Raw genomic sequence first — 20,778 nt, 5'->3', positions numbered from 1 at the left:
CGACAATGGCGCTGCGGAAAGAGTCTTGCGAATCGTGGGACAGTGGCGTATATATATAGATGAATAAAGCAGGAGCTCGTCTTTCTCCCGGCAGCCACGTGCGCGCAGTGTGCATTACAGCAGCTAGCCGCGGGACGGAAAGGATAGCCGCGGCACGTGCTATATGACGTCGGCGGGCGCTCCGGTCTGCCGCAGCCGAACGCTCGCTCCCGCTTTGCTTCTCGCCTCGTAAATCGTTGCGGGGCTTCGGGGTATATAGGTGCTGTACAGTGTGGCGCGGTTGTCGCGCACAGCACGCGGCCAACCGACTGCAGTGGCGGCACATTTAACAGCAGCCGCCGGGGTGTCTTATAATTTCTCGTAGGTAAATATAGCGGCGCCGTCCAATTTGTCACGGGGGATAATCGAAGGGATCAGCGGCTGCGCGCCCCGATAACCAATATAACGTCTTGTTCCAGCGCGCCGGAATTGTTTTCTTTTCTCGCGCGCGCAGCCGAAGGGTAATGGATTTCCTTATGTACATTCGCGTTATATCACTCGCCGCGGCTCTGCCTACTGCGCTACAGTCTATTATTATATACATTCCCAGATAATTGGAACACGAGACGACTGCCGAAGAGATTGTCGCTTTTCCGACGCAGTGTATATCCGACGATGGACACACCGCTTGTCGGTAAATATGAGAGGCGCGATGATGAAAAGTGGCGTAACGCGCTGACGAGTCTGTCCACATAATGTAGGCTATCTCTGATTGGCGGGCTCTATTTACACTGGCGTTTATTGCTGATTAATTGAATTGTCTATACGTCGACGCACGCGCGAGCCAGAGGAAAAATACACGGGACACTGCGCGCAGCGTCATCATCATCAGAGAGATAGGGAAAAGAATTTAATTATTATTTCGAACGATGCGCCGCTGCATATATTTGCATCGCTCAATTCATTCGGCCGTTGTGTGCAAAAGTGCGGCTATTGAGCGATGGCTGTATATAGTGTGCAGCGTGCATATACGTCTCGGCGGCTCCATCTGTGCCAAAGTCATTAGAAACGATGCGGAAAGTTGCGCGGCAGCGGGTGACCCGCCAGTGCGCGAGCTGCATATACAGTGTGCAGGCTGTAGGGAAAATCGAAGGGGCCAAGATAGATACGTCCCTCCGTCGCGTCGTCTATCCGCAGCCACATTTCGCAAGTTCGGAGTTAGTGGCTATTAGTCGTCAGAGCAGCGCCGCAGCCCGAACTATATACGGCGTATTAGTGGCACGAGCTAGTTATCGCTCTCTCTCTCTCTCTCTCTCTCTCTCTCTCTCTCTCTCTCTCTCTCTCTCTCTCTCTCTCTCGGATCGAGTCGAATTTCCGCGCCAAAGTGCGCTCTCCCTCCCCGTTGTTGCATAACAACGATAACGCGCGACACATCGAGTCGAAGCGGCGAAAAGCTGGCTGTCGCGTTTTTACGCAGTCGCGCGGTGTAGCGACGGACTGTGCTGCGTCGTCGGGGGCGCAGCTGTCTTAATTGCATATGAATATGCGTTGAGGTTGCTGCTGTCGGCGCTATTCGCTCGCAGATGCCGCCGCCCTATACAGATATCGGCTATACGCCGGCCGGCGCTCTCACGCCTAGTTTTCGGACATCGACTCTCGGAAGCGACGCGTGAATCAAGTTTAAATTAAATTGCTCGCTCGCGCTCGGCCATGTGGCGCTCGCTTCCTGACGCTGCAGCAGCGCGACTGCTGTCGCTTATGGCGAGGCGGATGAGAAAAGGATGCGGTTTTGATGCGACGCGAGAAGAAGCCGCCGCGCCAATATCGCCGCAAACTACGCCCTGCTACGCTGCTAATCTCGATTGGATTAGCTCTCTCTCTCTCTCTCTCTCTCTCTCTCTCTCTCTCTCTCTCTCTCTCTCTCTCTCTCTCTCTCTCTCCCTCTCTCTCTCTCGCTGCAGACGTGCATCGGTTTTTTGTCCTCCGCAGTCTCGCGCTGCACACATTGTCGGCAGCTCGAACAATGCGATAGCCGAAAGTTAACGCGCGGCGCCGGCCATGCGTATTACTTGCGCGCTAGAACTATTGTTGCTCAAATTGCATTGTCCGCGATGACTAGCGGCGCACGCGGAGATCGAGAGGAAGAGCAGAGGCTTAATTTGTACAGCCGCGGGCGCGCGGAGAAATCAAATGAAAACTCGCGCAACTCCAGATCAATTAAATCGAATACACAGCTGGGGCGCGGTGGCGCTTTGTTCCGGTTGCCGTCCGCTGGAAAATTTGAGACACTGTCGGGATTCGCGACAAAGCCCGCCCCGCGACGGAAGATTGAATTGAAGGTGCCGGCGGTACAAACTTCAAAAAGTAACGCCGCGATATTCGATTGAGTATCCGTCAAACCGATGACGCATTCGCTCTCTCGGCTCGTCCATTCGCATACTTTTTGCTGACTGCGCCGGGTCCAATTAATCGTGGCAAACAAAACGCGCGTATACATGCGGATTCTTGGAAAGCACGCGGCGTGCTTGTAGAGCTCGCCCGAGGGTAAAAATAACGCTTCTGGATTACAAGTCGGCGAGGAAAATGAAATTATTGCTCGCACCTTGATGCAGCTTCCGCTATCGAGTTACTCCGAATTTCCATAAGCCGAGCGCTCGCGCATGCGGCCAAATTTTCATCCTAATCTGTAACTTGTTTCATATACCTGTAGTTCAATTGGATTCCAGCTCGCAATCTGTTGGTTTCAAACCCAGCCTCGCATTTACATGTGCTTATATATTTTACGTATAGCTATATTCCCCGCGCGCTATTTCGAATACACGTTTCTACAATATTCCTGCAACGTAATCGAGAGGGTGCGAAGGGCGCACTTAGCGGGCGCAGAAGAATCATCATATCGCGCGCGCGGAAATAAAGCAGACGCGCCTCACGCACACACATGCACAAAGCGAGCTTTCATCCGGAATGACGCAAGCGCCGCGCGAGAAAATGGATCGGCGGGCGTCGATGGAAAAGGCAAACCGAAATGATCAAAGTAATAGAAGCTCTAAAAGTGGATAAACAAGAAAGGAGGAGTCTCCGTGTATACCTATAGATGTGTGCGCAGGCAGGGTGTGGCGCGCACGTGGCCGAACAGGCGTCGGGCCGCCGCCACGTGATAGCCGCCGGAAGAAAGTGTATAATAACGCAGCGCATCACACGCCGCAGAGCAGCGGGGGAAACGCATCGTCGCCGGTCGCCGGCTGCAATTTCAGCACGCGCGGCGCGCGCCCAATCGTGACTTACTTCTTTAAGCGCGCTGTATACGCGATGGGTGTATTTATACAAACAGGGGCGCGGGCGGCTGTTCGTGTGTGGAGTAGAAGCTCTGTGTGTGCGCGCGGCCAAAGATTAATGACCAGATGAGTCGTAAAAATTGTCAGCATAAATCGTTAGCAACATGACAACTTTATTTACCGCCTCGACGCGGCGGCAGTCACTTTACGGAATATTAATTAACACCTCACCTTCGACGCGCCCGTACATCATTCGCTCGTATATTCTCTCTCTGGAGAGAGCTGCGCGCGTTTAACGCCCCCGAACGCAAGTAACACGAGCGCTCTTTCACCGATAACATCGCGCACTGCAGCTGTGCGCGCTACGTACGCGATTAGCTTCGTTTTTCGATGTGCTTCACACTGCGACGATAATTGATGCATGATTATTCGTAACGCTTGACGTGGCCGTCGTTTGACCGAATATTCGCGTAAATTCGCTAAATTATTATATAGACGAGTGTACACTATACATACATGATGTTGCACAACGCACACAGTGTGCGCCGCGCCAATTAAGGCGATCCGCGCTGAGTGGCGTTTTCCGTGACACGCGACGAGAGGGTGAAAATTACAAAACAGCCCGGGCATTAGGTTATTAAAATTTAATCATTTCATTGTAGCTACAAGCCGCGCGCCCGTATAGAGTGTAGTATAGGTATAGGTATAGAGGGTATAACGACGCTCTGCTGGCAGCGTCGTCGGGTCGAGGCGTGGACGCGCGGGCGCTAGCGCGACTACGGGCCATTATTAAACACGAAAGCGTCGTATAAATCGCCTCGTCTATATAATACCTTATAGAACGTGTCACAGCGTAGTCGTGCAGCGAGCGGCTGCGGCGCAAACCGTAATCAATTTAATGCGTCGTTTATCTTTCCCTCTATCATATTATACAATACGTATATAGCATAACAATGTGTGTACACAAGCTCAAAACTCGCTTCTTCCCTGCACTCTCGACTAATCACGCGCGCTGAGCCAAAATAAAACACGACTTCGCGTCAGAAATAATTCCTTTCTTTCCGACGCAAGAGCCGAGAGAGAGATGCGCACATCCTGCCGGCGCGCGCGAGGAATTCACAATGCTGCAGATGACATGACTGGTTCATCAAGATGTCATCCACGTGACTTCGGAGAATCGAGCGAACCCTACACATCTCTCTCTCTCCCCCCCCCCCCCCCGTTTCCCGCCGCCCGCGACGCGCCGCAATGCTTACAACGAGCGCGCTTATCCGCGCGCGTCTTTTTTTCTCTCTCCTCGGGGAGACGACACTCGCTATCGCACACAGCGAAAAGTCGCGTGCAGTTCCGGCAATTTTTACTGCAGCGCTTGCTGCAACTGAAAGCGCAATCTTGCATTCGGCATTAATCATGGGATTTTACGGCGGCTACGGCCGTTCGATATTGACAAAAGTCAATAGCAGTCCAATACTGCGAGCGAGCAATAAAACAGGAGGACGCGGCAAAGGAAGGCGCTTGTTGGCTCGAAGACATCACTGCCAACGAAATTCCTCTGTCCCCTCTCGTATAGTGCGCGGGTATTTCGTCGACGTCCGCATATTTACCAGCAGTCTTATCGACTCTCACACTCCCGAACTCCCGGCTTTTGGCTTTGCTTTTTTCCATTCGGCCCCGCACAGCACACAGCTTTTCAGCCTACTCGCTGCCGCATGCGATTCTCAATCGAATGATCGAACGTTTTTATTCTCCGATAGATATCGCTGCCTCTGCGAGCTGCTCCCTGTGTCTGTGCGAGTGCGTCTCTCGCTCTTGAGAACGCGCGCAGAGAGAGAAAGAGCCGCCTTATCGTCGTTATTGAATCGTACTGTGTACGACGAGTGCTCCAGTTTCTCTTCCACTTTCCGCAGTATATCTGGCTCAATCTTTCCTGTTTTCATCTATACCTCGTCGTTTCGCTCGCCCAACTCAGCGACGACGGCAGATCCAGCCGGCAGCGGCGAAATCGATTTATGACCTTACTGCGCCGCTTTGCTCAAACTGCACTGCTCTACACTACGATTACACCACTCATCCCATCGTCGCTGCATAGCTTCGCGCGCGCGAAATTTCTCCCGAAACAAGTGTCCCGAGCGCGCAAAAACGCGACGCCATTCTTCCTGTTGTCCTCGACTCTCGCGCTCTATTCGCGCTGACTGATTAATACGGAAAATTATTTATGCTTCGACGCGAGAGACAAGCGTCGTCGTCGTCATCGTCGTCGTCGTCGTCGTCGGGACTCCATTAACGAAGCGAGCGTCTAAAAGGTTAATGGAACGTTTATTATTAATGAATGCAGACGCTCGCAAGTTTCGTCCTCGCTCTCGCGCCATTTCCGCGCACGGACTCGAGCGGCGCAACTTCGTCTTCTTCTGTACTTGTTTGAGCTCGAGCTGTGTACTTTTTTACGCGGACGCGAAATCAAAGCTCCTGCTCTCGCGCTCGCGCGGGGTGATGGAATTTTTATATTCGCGCTGCGAAACTTATCGCCGAGAGTAATAAGTTCCCAATTTTTCCGAGCGCGGCTTTTAAAAATATAACGCGTTTTACGGCTTCCGATTAATCTGTTTTTAGCTCTCGCTCCGTGCTGGGTATTCCGGGTCATTCGCTCGAAATGATTGAAACGCCGAGCACGATTCATTTTCATCAGTGTTTATTTACCATCCCATTGTAAAACCCAACCTCGGCGTAGAACGCCAAAATCGCGCGCTCGCTTGTATTTCAACAATACGCTCGCGAAACCTTCGTCAGATACACACACATTATACGCGTCAATTTCGCAAATTGATTAAATGTAATATTAATGATACGCGTTGACGAAATTACAATGCAAGACTATGTCGCGAGAGGCGAATTATCACAGAGAGCTGTATGCAAAAGCGAATGAATAAACATGCTGCGCCGAATATCGACAGTAGGGTTTATCCGAGAGAGGTAGAGGGAGGAGATAATAATGTCGGAAATCGTCAAAGACAAATGGCCAGTGGCGCGCGACTGAGGAAGTGCAGAGTTGGAAAGTGAACGAGCGTCAGATTCGATTTAACGGACCGTCTCTCTCTCTCTCTCTCCCTCTCAGGCTCTCGCAAGCTCCTCGTGGATTTCCTCGATTCGGCTGAATCTCGCTGCAGGCGGCGCGCGACAGGAGCTGCGAAAAAAGCGGCCCGCGATACACATAAACTCCCCCCAGTGCGCTCGCGAGAAGTCTCGAGGAGGATCTTCTGTATTTTCTGCAGGCGCTGTTTTTAAGCTTTCCTCGCGCGCGCGCGCAAGCGGGCGTTTTTTTTTTGTTGTCTCTCTCGGCTGCTTTTTCGCTGGACTTGTTCTCGCTCGTTCTCATAACTCCTCGGGTACAGTCTCACTGCCTTGCTTTCCGATACAGACCAACGGGACAAACATTGTTATATCGCTGCGTAATTTATAAACCGCTCGTTTCGGCGAGTCGATCGTTTATTAGTTACTCTTGATTCCCGGAATGTTTGATGATGTACTACGAACATTAAGCGGAATACAGTGCAGAGCTTTAGCGTAATCCGTCCGATGTTTAATTTAAATACCCAGTGTCGTAAAACGAAATAGCTTTCATGGAAATGTAATATCCGCGAAAATTAGGTTGTGGAATTGCAAATTGCAGTCGCGCAAGAGTTACGAAAAGTCTATGATAAAAATAATTAATTAAACTCCGCGAAAGGAAGGTATTTCACGTTCGCGGTGACAAAGCCTTTTCACCCTTTGCCAAAGCAATAGTATACAGAGGGCCTAAAGGGCGTGGCCGAGCAGTCGGCGGCGATACGTCGCGGGCGCGGGGGTGGAAGAGGAATCGTCGCTCCGTAACGAGCCACCGCATCCTCTGCTTGCAACTACATGTCTCTCCCTCTCTCTCTCTCTCTCTCTCTCTCTCTCTCTCTCTCGCGCGCGCGAAGGGGGCAAAAGAGGAAGGCGAGAGGAAGAAAAAGAGCTGCTCGCGAGAGCAGCGAACGAAGGAAGCGGGCAAAAGGAGCAAAAGACGGAAGAACGTGTCGTCGTTTGGCGAAAAACGAAGCGTGGAGAGTGAGCGGCAGCAAAAAGGCGCGAGAGCGAAAGGGAAAATGAAGCGTTTCGTCTCGAGCCACTGCTGCTATCTCAGCTCCTTCTCCCATCAGCTCTCGCTTTTCTCATCCGTCTTTCGCGAGCTTTTGCGAGCTGGTGCGAAAAGAGCCGAGGCGTGGCTTTCTTTCTCAATTTCTCTCCCTTTCTCTATCGCTGGCCGCTATCTATCCATCGCTGCTTCGTCGGTCGTCTATACCGCCTGCGCGCTCGCGACGCTATTGCGCCTCCTTATCGTATAATTCCTTCTCGACCGCGGTCCAAAGTCCGGCCCCCGAAGAACGACGCCGCGGCGCCGACGACTGCTGTATAAATAACCGGCGCTTGCAGCGTGTGTTCCGGCCTATTATTACGTGCAGCCCATCCTCTAAATCTCGGCTAACGCGAGAAGTAATGGCCCAGCAGTGTCATCGGCACGATTCGGCCGATGTACAAGCGCGCGTGGGGGAGATAAACGGCCTCCTTCGACTCGGCCGCGCTCGCGCGATCCCGAACGCCCGGCGCGTGCTTCCGAAGCATTGAATATGCAAGCTCTCGGGAGCTTTCCTCTTCGCGAGCTTTCCGACAAAAAGCTCTCGCGCAACATGTGTGCGCGCGACCCGTGTAGGCTGCACGACGGACTGTTACTGTGTACGCCGTTGGTCTGCCGCTGCTGCATAATTTCGCAGTTATGGGCACGATACGCGCGTATTATGCGCTATCGGAATCGCCGCCACGGTGGCGGCACATTGTCCGCTCGTGTATTAAGCAAATAGGAGATTTATATCGCCTGCGCGGGGTCAGCCCGGACAATGTTTATTAGAGCTTGCTTGTGTTTTCATGAACGCTCGGCAATTCATCATCCCAAAGCCGGGCGGCGGACGGGGAGAAAAAACCGGCTGATGTGTATATAACTTGTGTTACATCCATCAGCTTCGAATCCATCTTCCCGCGCCAAGTCTCGTGTAATCCGCCGGTCTGGCTGCGTGTAACGTTTCTTTTTTTGTCTGGGCGATCGGAGCCGAAAAAATACGTCGAGACGAAAAGTAAATTATGCATATGCAGCGGTAGCGGCAGTTTGCACCTCTCTCTCCCTGGGAAAGCCGATGTTAACTTGATTAAGCCCGAGACCAGGTACGCAATGAGGAATTAAAAAGATTTCCCCTGCGAAGTTTTGCGGAATATAAATGCGCGCGATCGAGAGCTCGAATTTCCGCGCGCTCCGTTTGATTGAAAATCCATAGTTGCAGCGACAGTACAGAGACAGAGAGTGAGTTGCGGCAAAGGGGAGTAGGGGAAGCCTCGGGGGAATCCAGTGCGTACATCAAGCGGAAATATGAATTATTGTTATTGCGTAAGAATGATGTATGGGCGTATAATCGATAAGGCTTGAGTATTTGTTTCGGCGATTGAAGCCTTGATAAGCCGTCAAATCCAGGCGCTGCCAAAGCGAGAGCGAGAGAAAGCTCCGCCACTATATACCATGGCAAATAGGCGAGAGTCGAGTCTTTGGCGGCCAATTTGTCTGGCTGAAATCGTGGGATTTTGATCGGTACGTCGGGGCAAAGGAAATTGTTTCTTATCATTTGTTTTCGCTCGGGCAAATATGACGTATTACAAAGCACGCGGAGATTCCATTCCCCCTCTCTCTCTCTCTCTCTCTCTCTCTCTCTCTCTCTCTCTCTCTCTCTCTCTCTCTCTCTCTCTACTGTTCTAAAAGACTCGTTCGTGCTCTATATACACTGGCGGGCTGCGCCAAATCGTCGAGAAGAACGGTTTTCCTAACGCGATCAGCTGCGCCCGCTGTGTGACAGTGGCATTTTTCCTCGACGGCAAATTGCGGGTCACGTAGTAGTGCCGCGAGGCAGACGCTCTTCTCTATACCCTTTGCAGCTTGTCTCTCCCTCTCCGCACGTCGTATATTTTCCTCACCGCCGTAGCAGCCTCTACGACGTCGTACGGGCCTACATTCGTCGCGCTCGAATATTACGCGGCGGAGGCCTTTGATTTCCGCTCTCTCTCGCTCTCTCTCTCTCTCTCTCTCTCTCTCTCTCTCTCTCTCTCTCTCTCTCTCACTCTCTCTCTTTCTCTAATGTAACTCGCGCGTTTTATCGACTCGTAGAGTCCCTCTCGCGCGTTTACGAAGTTGCAGTTACAAACTATATACGAACGAGCGCGCGAGAGTATTCGCGCTTTACCGCGAAATTCAGCTGTGCGTTCATACGCGCAGTAATATATATATATATATATATATATATATATATAATATGAGTGACTCTTGCATCTGGTATATTTTTCAACGCCGGATAATTACCGCACCGCTTGCAGACAAAGTGCGGTGAACAGGCGTCCTAGCGCGCACTTTGTACGCGGCCCGCGCGAGGTTGAGCCCTTTCCTTCTTTCCAAAAAGTACAAGCGTATATAATGAATAGCGAAAAAGCCAGCTTTGCTTTCAGTTTATCATTGCGAGACCACGTCCATTTCCTCTTACATGCACTCAGCTGGCTCAATTTCAATGCATAGGTACAGCGCTGCAGCGCGCGGAGCGAGTGTAGTATTTACTCGCAGAGCGAGCGCCGGCGCGGGCGGGAGAGGTATTAATATTCATAGCGCTAGACTCGAAACGAGGGAATAAAAATGTTGACGCGCAACATTATGCCTGATAGCGCGGACCGGAGGGATGATATAAATCTTCGGGCGGACGTAAAACACACTGCTGAGAGAGATAGAGCGCGCGGAATATATATTCTCATTGTATTTTTATGGGCCGCGTCGCGCATCAACCGGCGCCACGCGTGTACATATATCTCTAATAAAGAACATTTAGTCCGCGCGCGATATGTACAGCGAGCGAAGAATAAGAAAGCTTGTCCCCCGGAAGGCTTTCCTGCCTATAAGTTCAGCTTCCTCCGCGGCCCGTTTTCAATTACCGCGGGCGCGTGTGTGTGTGCGCAGTCGCGTACAGTCAGCGTAAACGCTAGGCAGGTTCTGCCGCGGCGTTAAATTGTTTTTCTACGCACGTAGCCCGGGCCCGGGGAAATGTGTTGTCTCTTTCATCTTGTCCCGAGGCGAGGCTGCGGAGTCGCGCGGAATAATGAAAGGAGGAGAAAAAATTCGCGTGTACGTATTTATCGTGGAGCGTCTTGTAAAAATCAAAAGCTACATAATACGCAAAAAGAAGAGACAGGATCTGAACACGCAGAGCTGCAGCAGTGAATCTAGCTCGCGGCGGCGTTGCGTTTCACGGAAGACTTATAATTGCGCAAAATATAATTGGCAAAGCCAGCGCGCTTTTAATTTAAAACTCGCCTTTTTTCGATAAATTATCCGGCTCGCACTCATCTTATAAAAGCAGCGAGGAAAATTGTGCGCGGAGCACAAACAGCGTTCATTAACGGAGCAGTGGCCGGCGAACGCAAATAAAACTCCGCACTGTGTGTCCGTGTGTGTACCTCCGAAAGTATTTTGTAAATAAAGCAGCGGTCGTCCGTCCGAGCGCGCGCGGCATTGTTTTTAATTTAGCGAATGATTCAGTGCGCTATTTCTCCCTCTGCTGTCTCTTCTCGCATGCGCCGCCACTGCTGGTAGAAAAGTGATAAACAGTTGAAATGACAGAGAGCACGCGAGAGGGAAGCGCTTGGTCAAATAACAGAAAGTTTCCGCGGTGTATACAAATAGCGGAATTCGGGGGGCGGAGGTGTGTACGCAGCCGCGCGCATAGTTTCTTTTTAGAGCGCGAGTGTGCCTGGAATTCGCATGCATGCAGAAACGCTCTGGATTGTGTGCTGCAGCGCGCGTAGGCCAATCTCATCATATCGGTGCGGACGACGTCCATTGGCATGAAAGCGAGCCGGCGAGCCTCGGCGCGCTGTGCGTTATAGATATAGCTGTGTACGTATAAAGCCCCGGCGCGCTAGTATCGGGAAACTATCATGTTGACATTGCATTAGCCCCGGATAATTATTCTGCCATCGATCATCCCGTGTCTCGCGTAATTCGCGTCCTGGTCGCCCTTCTGCCGAGACTTCATTACTCGGCTCCGTGAGCCTTAAAACTAGCTGTATAGTTATATATATATTACAGGACGTGGCATTCTCTGCATATATAGATATACGCGTCGCGCCTGCGATCACCGAACAAGTGGCAGCTTTGATCTTTCCGACGCGCGTGTGCGCGCCCAACGAGCTTTGCCCACTTTTATAAACTATAACGAGCATTCGGTATAGTCTGCGGCCAATGCAGGAATGACCTGATTTCGCAGCTCTAATTTCCCCCCGGCTCGCGACGCCGCGCCAAATAAAAAAGATCCCCTCGATCATCCCCCGTGTACACTTTTTCAATTATCCTAATAGCCGTCGTTGCTGCAGCTGCAGCTGGTGACGCTGGTATAAATCTCGAGAGCCATCTTCGCTGTATATACTGATTGTCAATTAACTCGTGATTCGATTCAATCTTGCATAATTACAAAAATGTTCATCCCGCTCTTTCATCTCCCGACAACAACACAATAACGCGCCGCCGCGTCTCTTTTTTCCTCGTTCAGTTTGTCAGTGGCTGGAGCGAGAGAGAGAGAGAGAGAGAGAGAGAGAGAGAGAGAGAAAGAGAGAGAGAGAGAGAGAGTGAGAGAGAGAGAGAGAGTGTGAAAACGCGTTTTTATTTTCGGAAGCCGCTGCGGAAACGGTGTAAATGCGCTAAAAAAGGAGGCGCCGCGATAAACTTAAATTTTTCCGCCGTCGCGCTGCTAGGCTCACCCTCTCGCGCGTATATATTGGGCTGTACATACCACGAGACTTTAACTTTGCCCCATTGTTTTCGGCTAACGTACGCGACAATGGAACGGGAGGGAGAACAATTTACGCAGGTTTCTTCTGAATAGAGCGGACGAGCGGCGCACATTTCGCCCCTTTGCCGGATGTTAGCGTCTCGCCTCTGCGCATGTACACATTTTATAAAAATCTGCGACTTTGGAGTCGCGAGGCAGAGTCCGTACACAGCTATATGTGCGGGGAGCAAAAAACTCGGGCGGGATTTACTCGTCTCTCCGTCGGGGAGAATATTTCGTTATTCCCCTGGTAGTCTCGCGGAGCCGAGCGAGTGTTTACTCATACTCTCTCGTCTTGCAGCAGCAGGAATATCAAGTGCATTAAAGAAGGAGACGCGCTACTTCCCTCCCCGTCGCCGCAACGACACCTAGGAACGTTAATTCTGATTCTTTTTAATAGCCCTATACACTCGTGGGAGCGAGGAGAGGGAGACAGCTGCGGAAAGCATAACGGCCCTTTAAATTCACTCGGATAATTTCCGGCGGTCGCGCGGCGAGAGGTGCGAGCGAATGACGCGACGGGGGTTGTAATTAGAGGAAAAGCATCCCCCTCCGACTTTCGGAGCGGAAGGAAGGTTTTACCTCCGATGGAGCCGCAGTGCTCTCTTTCTGACTTTGCCGCTGCGCGCACATCCCGGGGGAGTATCTTTTCTCCTCTCTCTCTCTCTCTCTCTCTCTCTCTCTCTCTCTCTCTTTCTCTCTCCCTCGCATTCTCCGCGGTGTACGGCAGCGCTTGCTAAATGCATTTCTTCGTTTCTCTCCCTCGCTCCGATCTCTTTCACTCCGTAGCTGCTGCTGCTCCGAAACGCAGCCGTAGACAATTTTCGAGCTCCGCGCGCAGCTCTTATCCCCGTCTAATCACCCTTCGTTCGAGACATTCATTGCCAGCTCGCCAGGGGCTAAACTAGCCGCCTCGCCCGTAATGGCTATCGCGCGCCCTCTCCGCGCAGCTAGTATAGCCTCGACTCGGAATTGCTGAAATACTCTGACACTTGTGGCCGGAGGTGCAATAGGTGTATAGTAGTCGTGTTGCGCTGCGCGCACGGACGGACGGGGCGATCGCTCCCGCGGTATAAGACGACGGCGGAACGTCTCCGATTTAAAAGCCGGAGAGCGAGCTAGGCGTCGGGCTCCCCTAAGCGACGTCAGTTATTTCCCCAGGCGCTAACGGACAATTTTCCCTCGATATACCTATATACACAGGCAGAGCGAGATTGCCATTGCCGCAAGATCATTCGCCCTTCGACATTCAAATTACTTCCATCGAGCGGAGACGCCGTAGTCGAGCATTGCCCCGGCCCGAAGTAAAACAAAACTTTGCCGCCATCGTGACGCCATAAAATGAATGTAGAATTTTTGCACCCACCTCTCGCTCCCCCTCTCTCCCTCTTTCCATCCTCTCTTTGTGACGCGCAAACTGGAACGGAAGTACTCGCGCGCTGCAGCTCCGCGCGCTGAATTTTTATTATAGTATTTGGAAAATAAATTGGCCGTGGAAATAGTGCTGCCGCCGCTGGTGATCGAATGCTCCGTTGTCGCTCCAAACGAGAAGTTTTCAGCAATCAGACTCGCCGCCGCTCTCTTTTCATTTCGTTAGAGAGGGAGAGAGAGACGTACTCTCGATTAATAACACCGTTTGCCCGGGCGAAATTCTCTTTGGACTCTCTTTGCAGTGCAGATAGCGAGTCGAGGGGCAAAAGAAGACGCGCAGTTTGTATTCCTCGCTGGAAATACGTGCAGCCCTCGTCAAAGCGACTTTCCCGGGCTAGCCTTGTCCGCGGGCGGAGGATCAAACGAATATTTTAATTCGACGAGAGAATTCGACGCGCGCGGCCAAATCACATCATGGCCGCGCGTCCCTTTGATTCGGGATGCAGTTTATCGAACCATCGGTTATTAATCGAGTCGCTACCCGTCGGAGACGTCCCTCCGTCTCTTGCTCTCGCAGAGATTCTTGGCGTACGTCTCTCTCTCTCTCTCTCTCTCTCTCTCTCTCTCTCTCTCTCTCTCTCTCTCGGGGCGTCTCATACCGCGCCTGATGCAAATAGCGGCACATCCGTCGCTCGGCCAATTGAGCACAATGGCCGGATAAATATAGCGAGCTACGTTATACGTATTCAAGCCGAGAACGACGGTCAAATCTCTCGCAAGCCCCATTGTTCCCTTTTAATCGGAATATTCATCAACGCGCTTATAGTTCCGACATGCTAGCGCTCCTTCGTCATTCCGCGCACGGCTTCTCTGCCGCGACGAGCTTCGTTTCGCACGCCCTCCTCGTAATTTAACCTCGCTATACTTTCGCCCATCCGACACTCGCATTCAGAGCCTCGCGTGTACCTGTGCATGTAAGCGGTACGCGCGTATGCATCGAATCCCGCGGCTGCTGCGATTCCAGTATACCGCCATACCAGCTGTGTGTTTGAAACCGATTCAGCCTTCGAGAAAGTGAATACCCGTACTCGTATGAAAACGCCAAGTGTGCAAGCTCTCCCTCTCTCTGCATATACTTAACTGCTACCGCGCGAGAGCTTACCTATGCGCGCATTCGCTTGATGTGTCGTCGGGTATCGTTTTGTCGCGGCGAATCAACCCGACACCGCTGCGCTTATAATTCTACTGAATCTCTGCGAGGAGAGTTGCGAAAACTGGAGGTCAATAAAAATAACTAAAATATTGACCATTCCATCAATCCACGTTCAAAAATATTCACTTTGACCGACCTCGACCGAGTCGATAAATAAATTCGCAGACAGAATAGCTGCAAATAAATATAGCAATAGCTTTTTGCCAAGTCGTAAAATGAACGTTGTACATTCACGTAACGCAAAATGATGAAGCGCACGAAAATTAAGAATTAAAATTTTCATAGCCTCGCGGTAAAAAGTTCGCCCGCTATACACGAAATAGCCGTACAGCCACTCGGCTGCTCATAATTACGCTGTATACACGTTTTCACGAGGGCGTGCGGGCCGTGTACATGAAATTATTAATACAGCCGCGCTTCCAATATTGCGCGTCGGAGAAGTACGGGAGACACTGCAGGGAGCTCGAGTGCTCGCGAGACTGTTCGATTCGAGCCATATTTCACTCGTGAAAAACCCGGCTGAATGAGCCCCTCTACGAACGCGCGCACGCACAGTTATATTACTCGAGGATTTTGCAAGCTCCGCGCCGCGGCACCGCTACTTTTTTACGCTCACTGAATTAGAGGTTAAATTGGAAAGGTGAGCAGGTTTTTAAGGGATCGCGCATCCTATACATCCCGTTTTGCTTTTCGTGCCTGCTCGTCTGTTTAACTCGTTCAGGCAGAACGTTAAATCAGCGGGTCGCTTCTAATGTGAGAAAAACGAAGAGCGCCGCGAGCGCGCGCGATAGAGAGAGAGCGCGCTTATAATTGACAGGAATGCCGCATTCGTTAACGCGTGGAAGGTTTTTTCGTATGCAGGATATCAATACGCGGGGCGGGGGTCGAGAGATTCGACAATGACCGCGTAATAATGGCGCCGGCCGTCCGCGAGTAAGCAGAAGCCGTGCCATGGAGAAAAGTGTATAAGTTTCTATTCTTGAAGATGGAGCGATACTCTTCTCTCTCTCTCTCTCTCTCTCTCTCTGTCTCGAAAAGCGCGAGCTATATGAAAGTCATTATATTGAGCCAAGCCGGAGCCGGCGCGCACGTAAGCTTGCCCCGGCGGCGTAGCGTTAGCGTAATCGCGAAACTTCCAAGCTTTTTGCCCGACGCCGCCGCAGCTCTTCTTCTCTCCTGAGTTTCGCGCGCAGATGGCTTTTCGCGCTTGCATTGCAAAAAGTGCCGCCTTTGTAGCGAGCGCATAGCAGCAGCAGCCGTATACAGCAAGTTGCGAGTGGAGAAACTCTCTGGCCGATGCTAAGCCCTTATTTCCCTCTTTGATAAAAATAAATTCAACTCTTTCAGCGCACACCTCGAGCGCCCCCAGCTAATAAGAGTCCTTTTGTTTCGAAAATGGCTAAACTTTTCTGCACTGCCGGACGATTCGCATTATATCCCCCGGCGCCCCGAGCGCCCGAGATAGAGATTTCCTTTGAAAAGAGAGCGCAAGAGCGCGTGTGTGTGTGTGCGACGACCAGCCCTCTGTTTTCGTACCTCTGGCCCCGGATGATAGAAAACTATTTTCACAGCAAATAAATGAGCAAAGCTCGCTGCTCCCTTCCTTCTAGCTTCTCTTCCTTCCTTCCTTCCTTCCTTCCTTCCTTCGTTGGCGCCCCATGTACGCGCGCGAGATTGAAAGCAAAAGTGCAGTGCGGCGGCTATAGTTGCGGGAAACGCACGGGGGGTGCGTCTGGAGGAGCTAAATTAAGGAACCAAATGAATAGAACTAGCACGCGCGAAAGTGCTTTTGACTCGGGAAAGACTGACGGGCTTAAGCAGGTGCGCAGGCGGACGAAGAAAAATGCATTTCGCGCCACAACTGTCAGCGGGGATCTCTCAAAACTTTTCGACTTGTCTCACCCGCGCTTGTTCCTCGAACTCTGGATTTCCGAGAATGCTCGCACCGCTTGCTTACTCCGCTTGCTGCCGTCTGTAATAAGGATAATTCAATGCCGTCCCGATGAATTCGAGCGCGATTACAATTCCGGAAAAAGATACGTAGATATATAGAGAGGTAGGGAAAGCTGGCTGCGGCTCAAAGAGCGAGCTTGAAAGAAAGGCAGAGATTCTTTCTTCCCTCTGTGATGCGAGCCAATAAAATCCCTTTTATACTGCTGCTGCTGCTGTCCTCGCGCGCGCGTGTGTGTGTGTGTTCCTTTTTCACAATCAGCAATTGGTTTTACAGATGAACCCAAAGACGCGGAGAAAAGCCAGCTTACCGAATTCCGAATACACGAGCTTGTTGTTTCCGTTATCCGCGAGCGAAACACGCGTTGCTTGCGGATTACAGCGTGTCACGCTTTCATTTCGATATTATTCATTATTATTTATTACAGCCGCGAGTAACTCAGCTCTTCTTTTTTTTCGAGTAACCATCAGGAGTTCGCAAAGTTCATAAAAAGACTTTCACGGTGCGCGCAGTCTTTTTTCAATGGCGTTAACGCACGCTAGGGCTCATTAAACTTCATGCATATCATGCATGCCGGTGCATAAAGTGCCTCGGTAAAGTGAGCCTATTTTTTTCTCCCTCCTTCGCGTTGTTGCCGCAGCTTTTTCCCCGGCGCGCGTGACCGTAACATGTGCATAATCATCGCGTTCGATTTAGTTCTTCCGGATTTTTCGAATAAATCTTCTTCCCTTGCGCTCTTATTAATAATTGATCGACGACCGAAGCGTCGTTGTTTTCGCGTTTCGAGTTTTCCGAAACTTCGTCATTATAATGCTTCCTCCGCAAGGATTCCGCCAAAGCTGGCCCTCTGTATATGCATGTATGCATCTAGTCAGCCACACGCGCAGAGCGCGGGGGATCGATCCGCTTGAAATCCGCGAGTTTGAAAGTTTCACCCTTGTATATATATACGTACTACATCCCGTGAAAAGGTCGGGGCCGGAAGCTTAGCTCGTTTGACGCTGGGGAAGCTTCATTATCGAATCGCCCCTTATACGCCGCTCGTCTGAAGTTATAGTGCGCGCGAGAGCAGCCGCAGAAATGATAATTCACTTATATTGGGAAAAAATCGAGTGAGCGCTCGAGCAAGCAACTTTCCGCGCAATAATTCTTCGGGGGGAGTCGCTGAGCTTCCTGTTTGCTCTCGGATTTTTGACCCTCTCTCGTACGTTCTGCTGCGTCGATTCGATACGCTGTATATATCGCTGCCCCGCAACTGCGACTCGTCCCTCTCGACTCGCTCTCGCTCTCTCTCTCTCTCTCTCTCTCTCTCTCTCTCTCTCTCTCTCTCTCTCTTTCTCTCTGCGCGCGAGTAATACCGGAAACAAGGGGAATGCTTCATCGGAAAAATAAGAAAAACGCAAACAACCATTACGCTGCTGCTGCTACTGCGGAGGATATAGGTGTATACGTAAATGAGTGTAATAAAGATGCAGTCCCTGCGCGCTGGTATACGCGCACTGCGCGCCCGCGCAACGTCGGTTGAAAATTTTGTAACGAGCATAGGTGGAGAGCCGCTTTATGCTCGTCCAACAGCAGGCAAAAGTGGAAAAAATGTTAATGGTCGTAACGTCGTTCCGCGAAAGGCTGAAACGAGTGAAATATACACACACATAGGCGAGCGAGAGAGAAAAAAGGGTGCTGAAAATTTAAAAACTCCGCGATATACACAGCGTGCTGTAATCAGCGCTAACTGATGAAAAGTACTCGGATATATAGGCAGTCGATATCGAGAGCGATAATACTTCATCGAAACGCTTCATCTATTGTTTTTATTCGAACTGCAGCGATAACGGATGAGCGAATTTATTGAGACTCGACAAAAGCGCAGCCTGTATGGAAAAAAGTTATTTTTTTTATAAATTCGATTATTGGAAAATGGAAGATTTTCGAAATACGGGCTATATCCTATCTGGTCCGATTTTTTCGTTCTTTGTAGCCTGCAATGCACTTCGAACAATCGAATGTTCTTTAGAATTCCAATCGGCCTCAAGAGTTGTGCTCGAAACGACTGGCTTCAAAATAATCCACTATTTCGTGCCGGGACACCAGAACTCAAGAAGAGCTGGCTTAGTGGCAAAAACATCTTAAATCTTACACACCTCTTGTTTTAATGTTTCCTTAATTTTGGAGGACTAGAGAGGTGTCCTTTATAATTGCCGATTCCGAAAAGATTTCCGCACATAACAGTGCTGGCGGGGTATAGAATTTTAATTAAAGTTTGCATGAAGCTTCCGATGGTTTTCCGCGTCGGATGATAAGTCGAGGAGAGGAACTGCGCGCAGTGGTGAGACTTTGAAGTCTCGAAGAAAACACAAAGAAGAAGAAGAAGAAGAAGAAGAAGAAGAAGCAGCAGAAGAGGAGCAGGAAGAGTGGGGTAATCGCGAATAAAAAATTTTCTTTCAAAGTATCAAGCGGTTAAGTATTTACAGTGCGCGGTTGAACCAGTGCGGGGGGCTGACCGAGAAAGTAAATTTCGCTAATTAGGCTTCTTTGCCCAAGTAATTAGCGAGAGGGTAATATTGCGTCGAGCGGATACAGCCATTAGTCTCCCACCTCGGCTGAGCGACTGCGCTCTGGCATAGGCTGTTTATAAATCCGCGGGACGGAAGAGTACACCGCTGCTGCGGAGGAGAGCGGGGCATAAGAGAGCCCTACAGTCGCGGGGAAAGAGCGACGCGAAATGAAAAACGGCGCATCATCTCATCGCGCGGTGTCACCCTACACACGCGTCCGCGCACGGGCTGCTCTAAAGCAGCAGCAGCGAGTCCACAGAAAGAGAGAGAGAGAGAGAGAGAGAGAGAGAGAGAGAGAGAGAGAGAGAGAGAACTGCACCAACACTCGAGAGCGGAAATATCGAACAAAAGCCTTGCGGAGGGAACACGGGTGTGTGCAGCGGGCTTCAGTGTACAGCGGAGCACATGCGTACGAGAGAGAGAACGTCAGCACTCTACTCGCGGCGGACTACACCGCGAATCGCGGTCCTCAAAAGGACTCGCGGAAAACTTGCGGTGCTGCTCGCGCAAGCACTTCGTGTTCGTTTACGGGATTCCTTTTCACTCGGAAATGAAAGGGGACAGATAGTCGGGGCAGTTTTTCCAACTTTGCGCATCCAACTCCCACATACATCAGCTTCTGGATCGCGTATTCCGTTTTTCTCCGTCCCTTTCTCTCTCTCCCTCTCTCTCTCTCTCTCTCTCTCTCTCTCTCTCTCTCTGTTCCCTATTTTTGTTTTCTGCCTTGTTGTTTTTCAAGAGTTCGCTTGACTCTACATTCACCCACTCGCAGCACGTGCACCCGCGCGTACGTATAACGTGTAACGGGGCTGCGGTCTTTGTGATGCGCTCTGGCCTACCTCCGCGGCGCTCTACGAGTGTACAGATACGACGAGTCGTATCTAGCGTTACCGGAACTCTCTTACCGGAGAGAACGAGAACTAGACTGCGAGGGCCGGGAGTCGTGACGCAGCAGCGCGAGAGAAGAAGAGAGCATCTCTACACACACATAACGTGTCGCGATATCAGACCAATCCCTGGCCCCGCGAGCAACTCCCCCTTCACCGCTCTTACATTTTTGTCGACGAGCGTGAACGTTTCATAATAATGGAAATTTAGTACATGATTTTAGACGGTGTATAACAAGGCGAAACAAACGTGTGCTTGCTCGCGTGCACAAAGGCAAAGTGATAATATTCTGCTCTCCCCGCTGTACGGCCACGTAATGAGAGTCTAAAATTCACGCGCTAACTTGCACTGTATTTTGTCTTTGACAGGTGCGAGCTGCTTGAAGAACGTCAGGTTAGAAGTAATTCCGGAGTTAGTGGAGCATGGTCACGAAGCCATTTTACGATGCTCGTACGAGCTCGAGGATGCCCCCCTTTACTCTCTTAAATGGTACCGGGGCACTTACGAATTCTACAGGTACTCGCCGAACGAAAAGCCCGCAACGAAAATTTTCAATTTCACCTGGATCGAAGTTAACGTGAGTATTTTGACACAAATTGACTTTGTTCATTAACTCTGCTTTTTC

At 50.9% G+C, this 20,778-nt stretch overlaps 2 protein-coding genes across 7 annotated transcripts in view; one reads left to right on the top strand and one right to left on the bottom strand.

Moving 5' to 3' along the window:
- Nucleotides 1-20,778, bottom strand: part of LOC100119203 (neurotrimin) — a 265,784-nt gene that overhangs the window by 210,947 nt on the left and 34,059 nt on the right. The window lies entirely within an intron of this gene.
- Nucleotides 1-20,778, top strand: part of LOC100119624 — a 58,288-nt gene that overhangs the window by 13,429 nt on the left and 24,081 nt on the right. For all 6 annotated transcript variants that reach the window (XM_031931960.1, XM_016987744.2, XM_031931959.1 and 3 more), the window contains one exon: nucleotides 20,522-20,730. In XM_031931960.1, coding sequence (XP_031787820.1) covers nucleotides 20,522-20,730 — 209 coding nt within the window. The remainder of the gene's footprint in view (nucleotides 1-20,521; nucleotides 20,731-20,778) is intronic.

The sequence above is a fragment of the Nasonia vitripennis genome, chromosome 5, assembly GCF_009193385.2.
Source record: "Nasonia vitripennis strain AsymCx chromosome 5, Nvit_psr_1.1, whole genome shotgun sequence".
In the NCBI taxonomy this organism is placed as follows: domain Eukaryota; kingdom Metazoa; phylum Arthropoda; class Insecta; order Hymenoptera; family Pteromalidae; genus Nasonia; species Nasonia vitripennis.
This window is presented reverse-complemented; position numbering and strand designations above follow the sequence as displayed.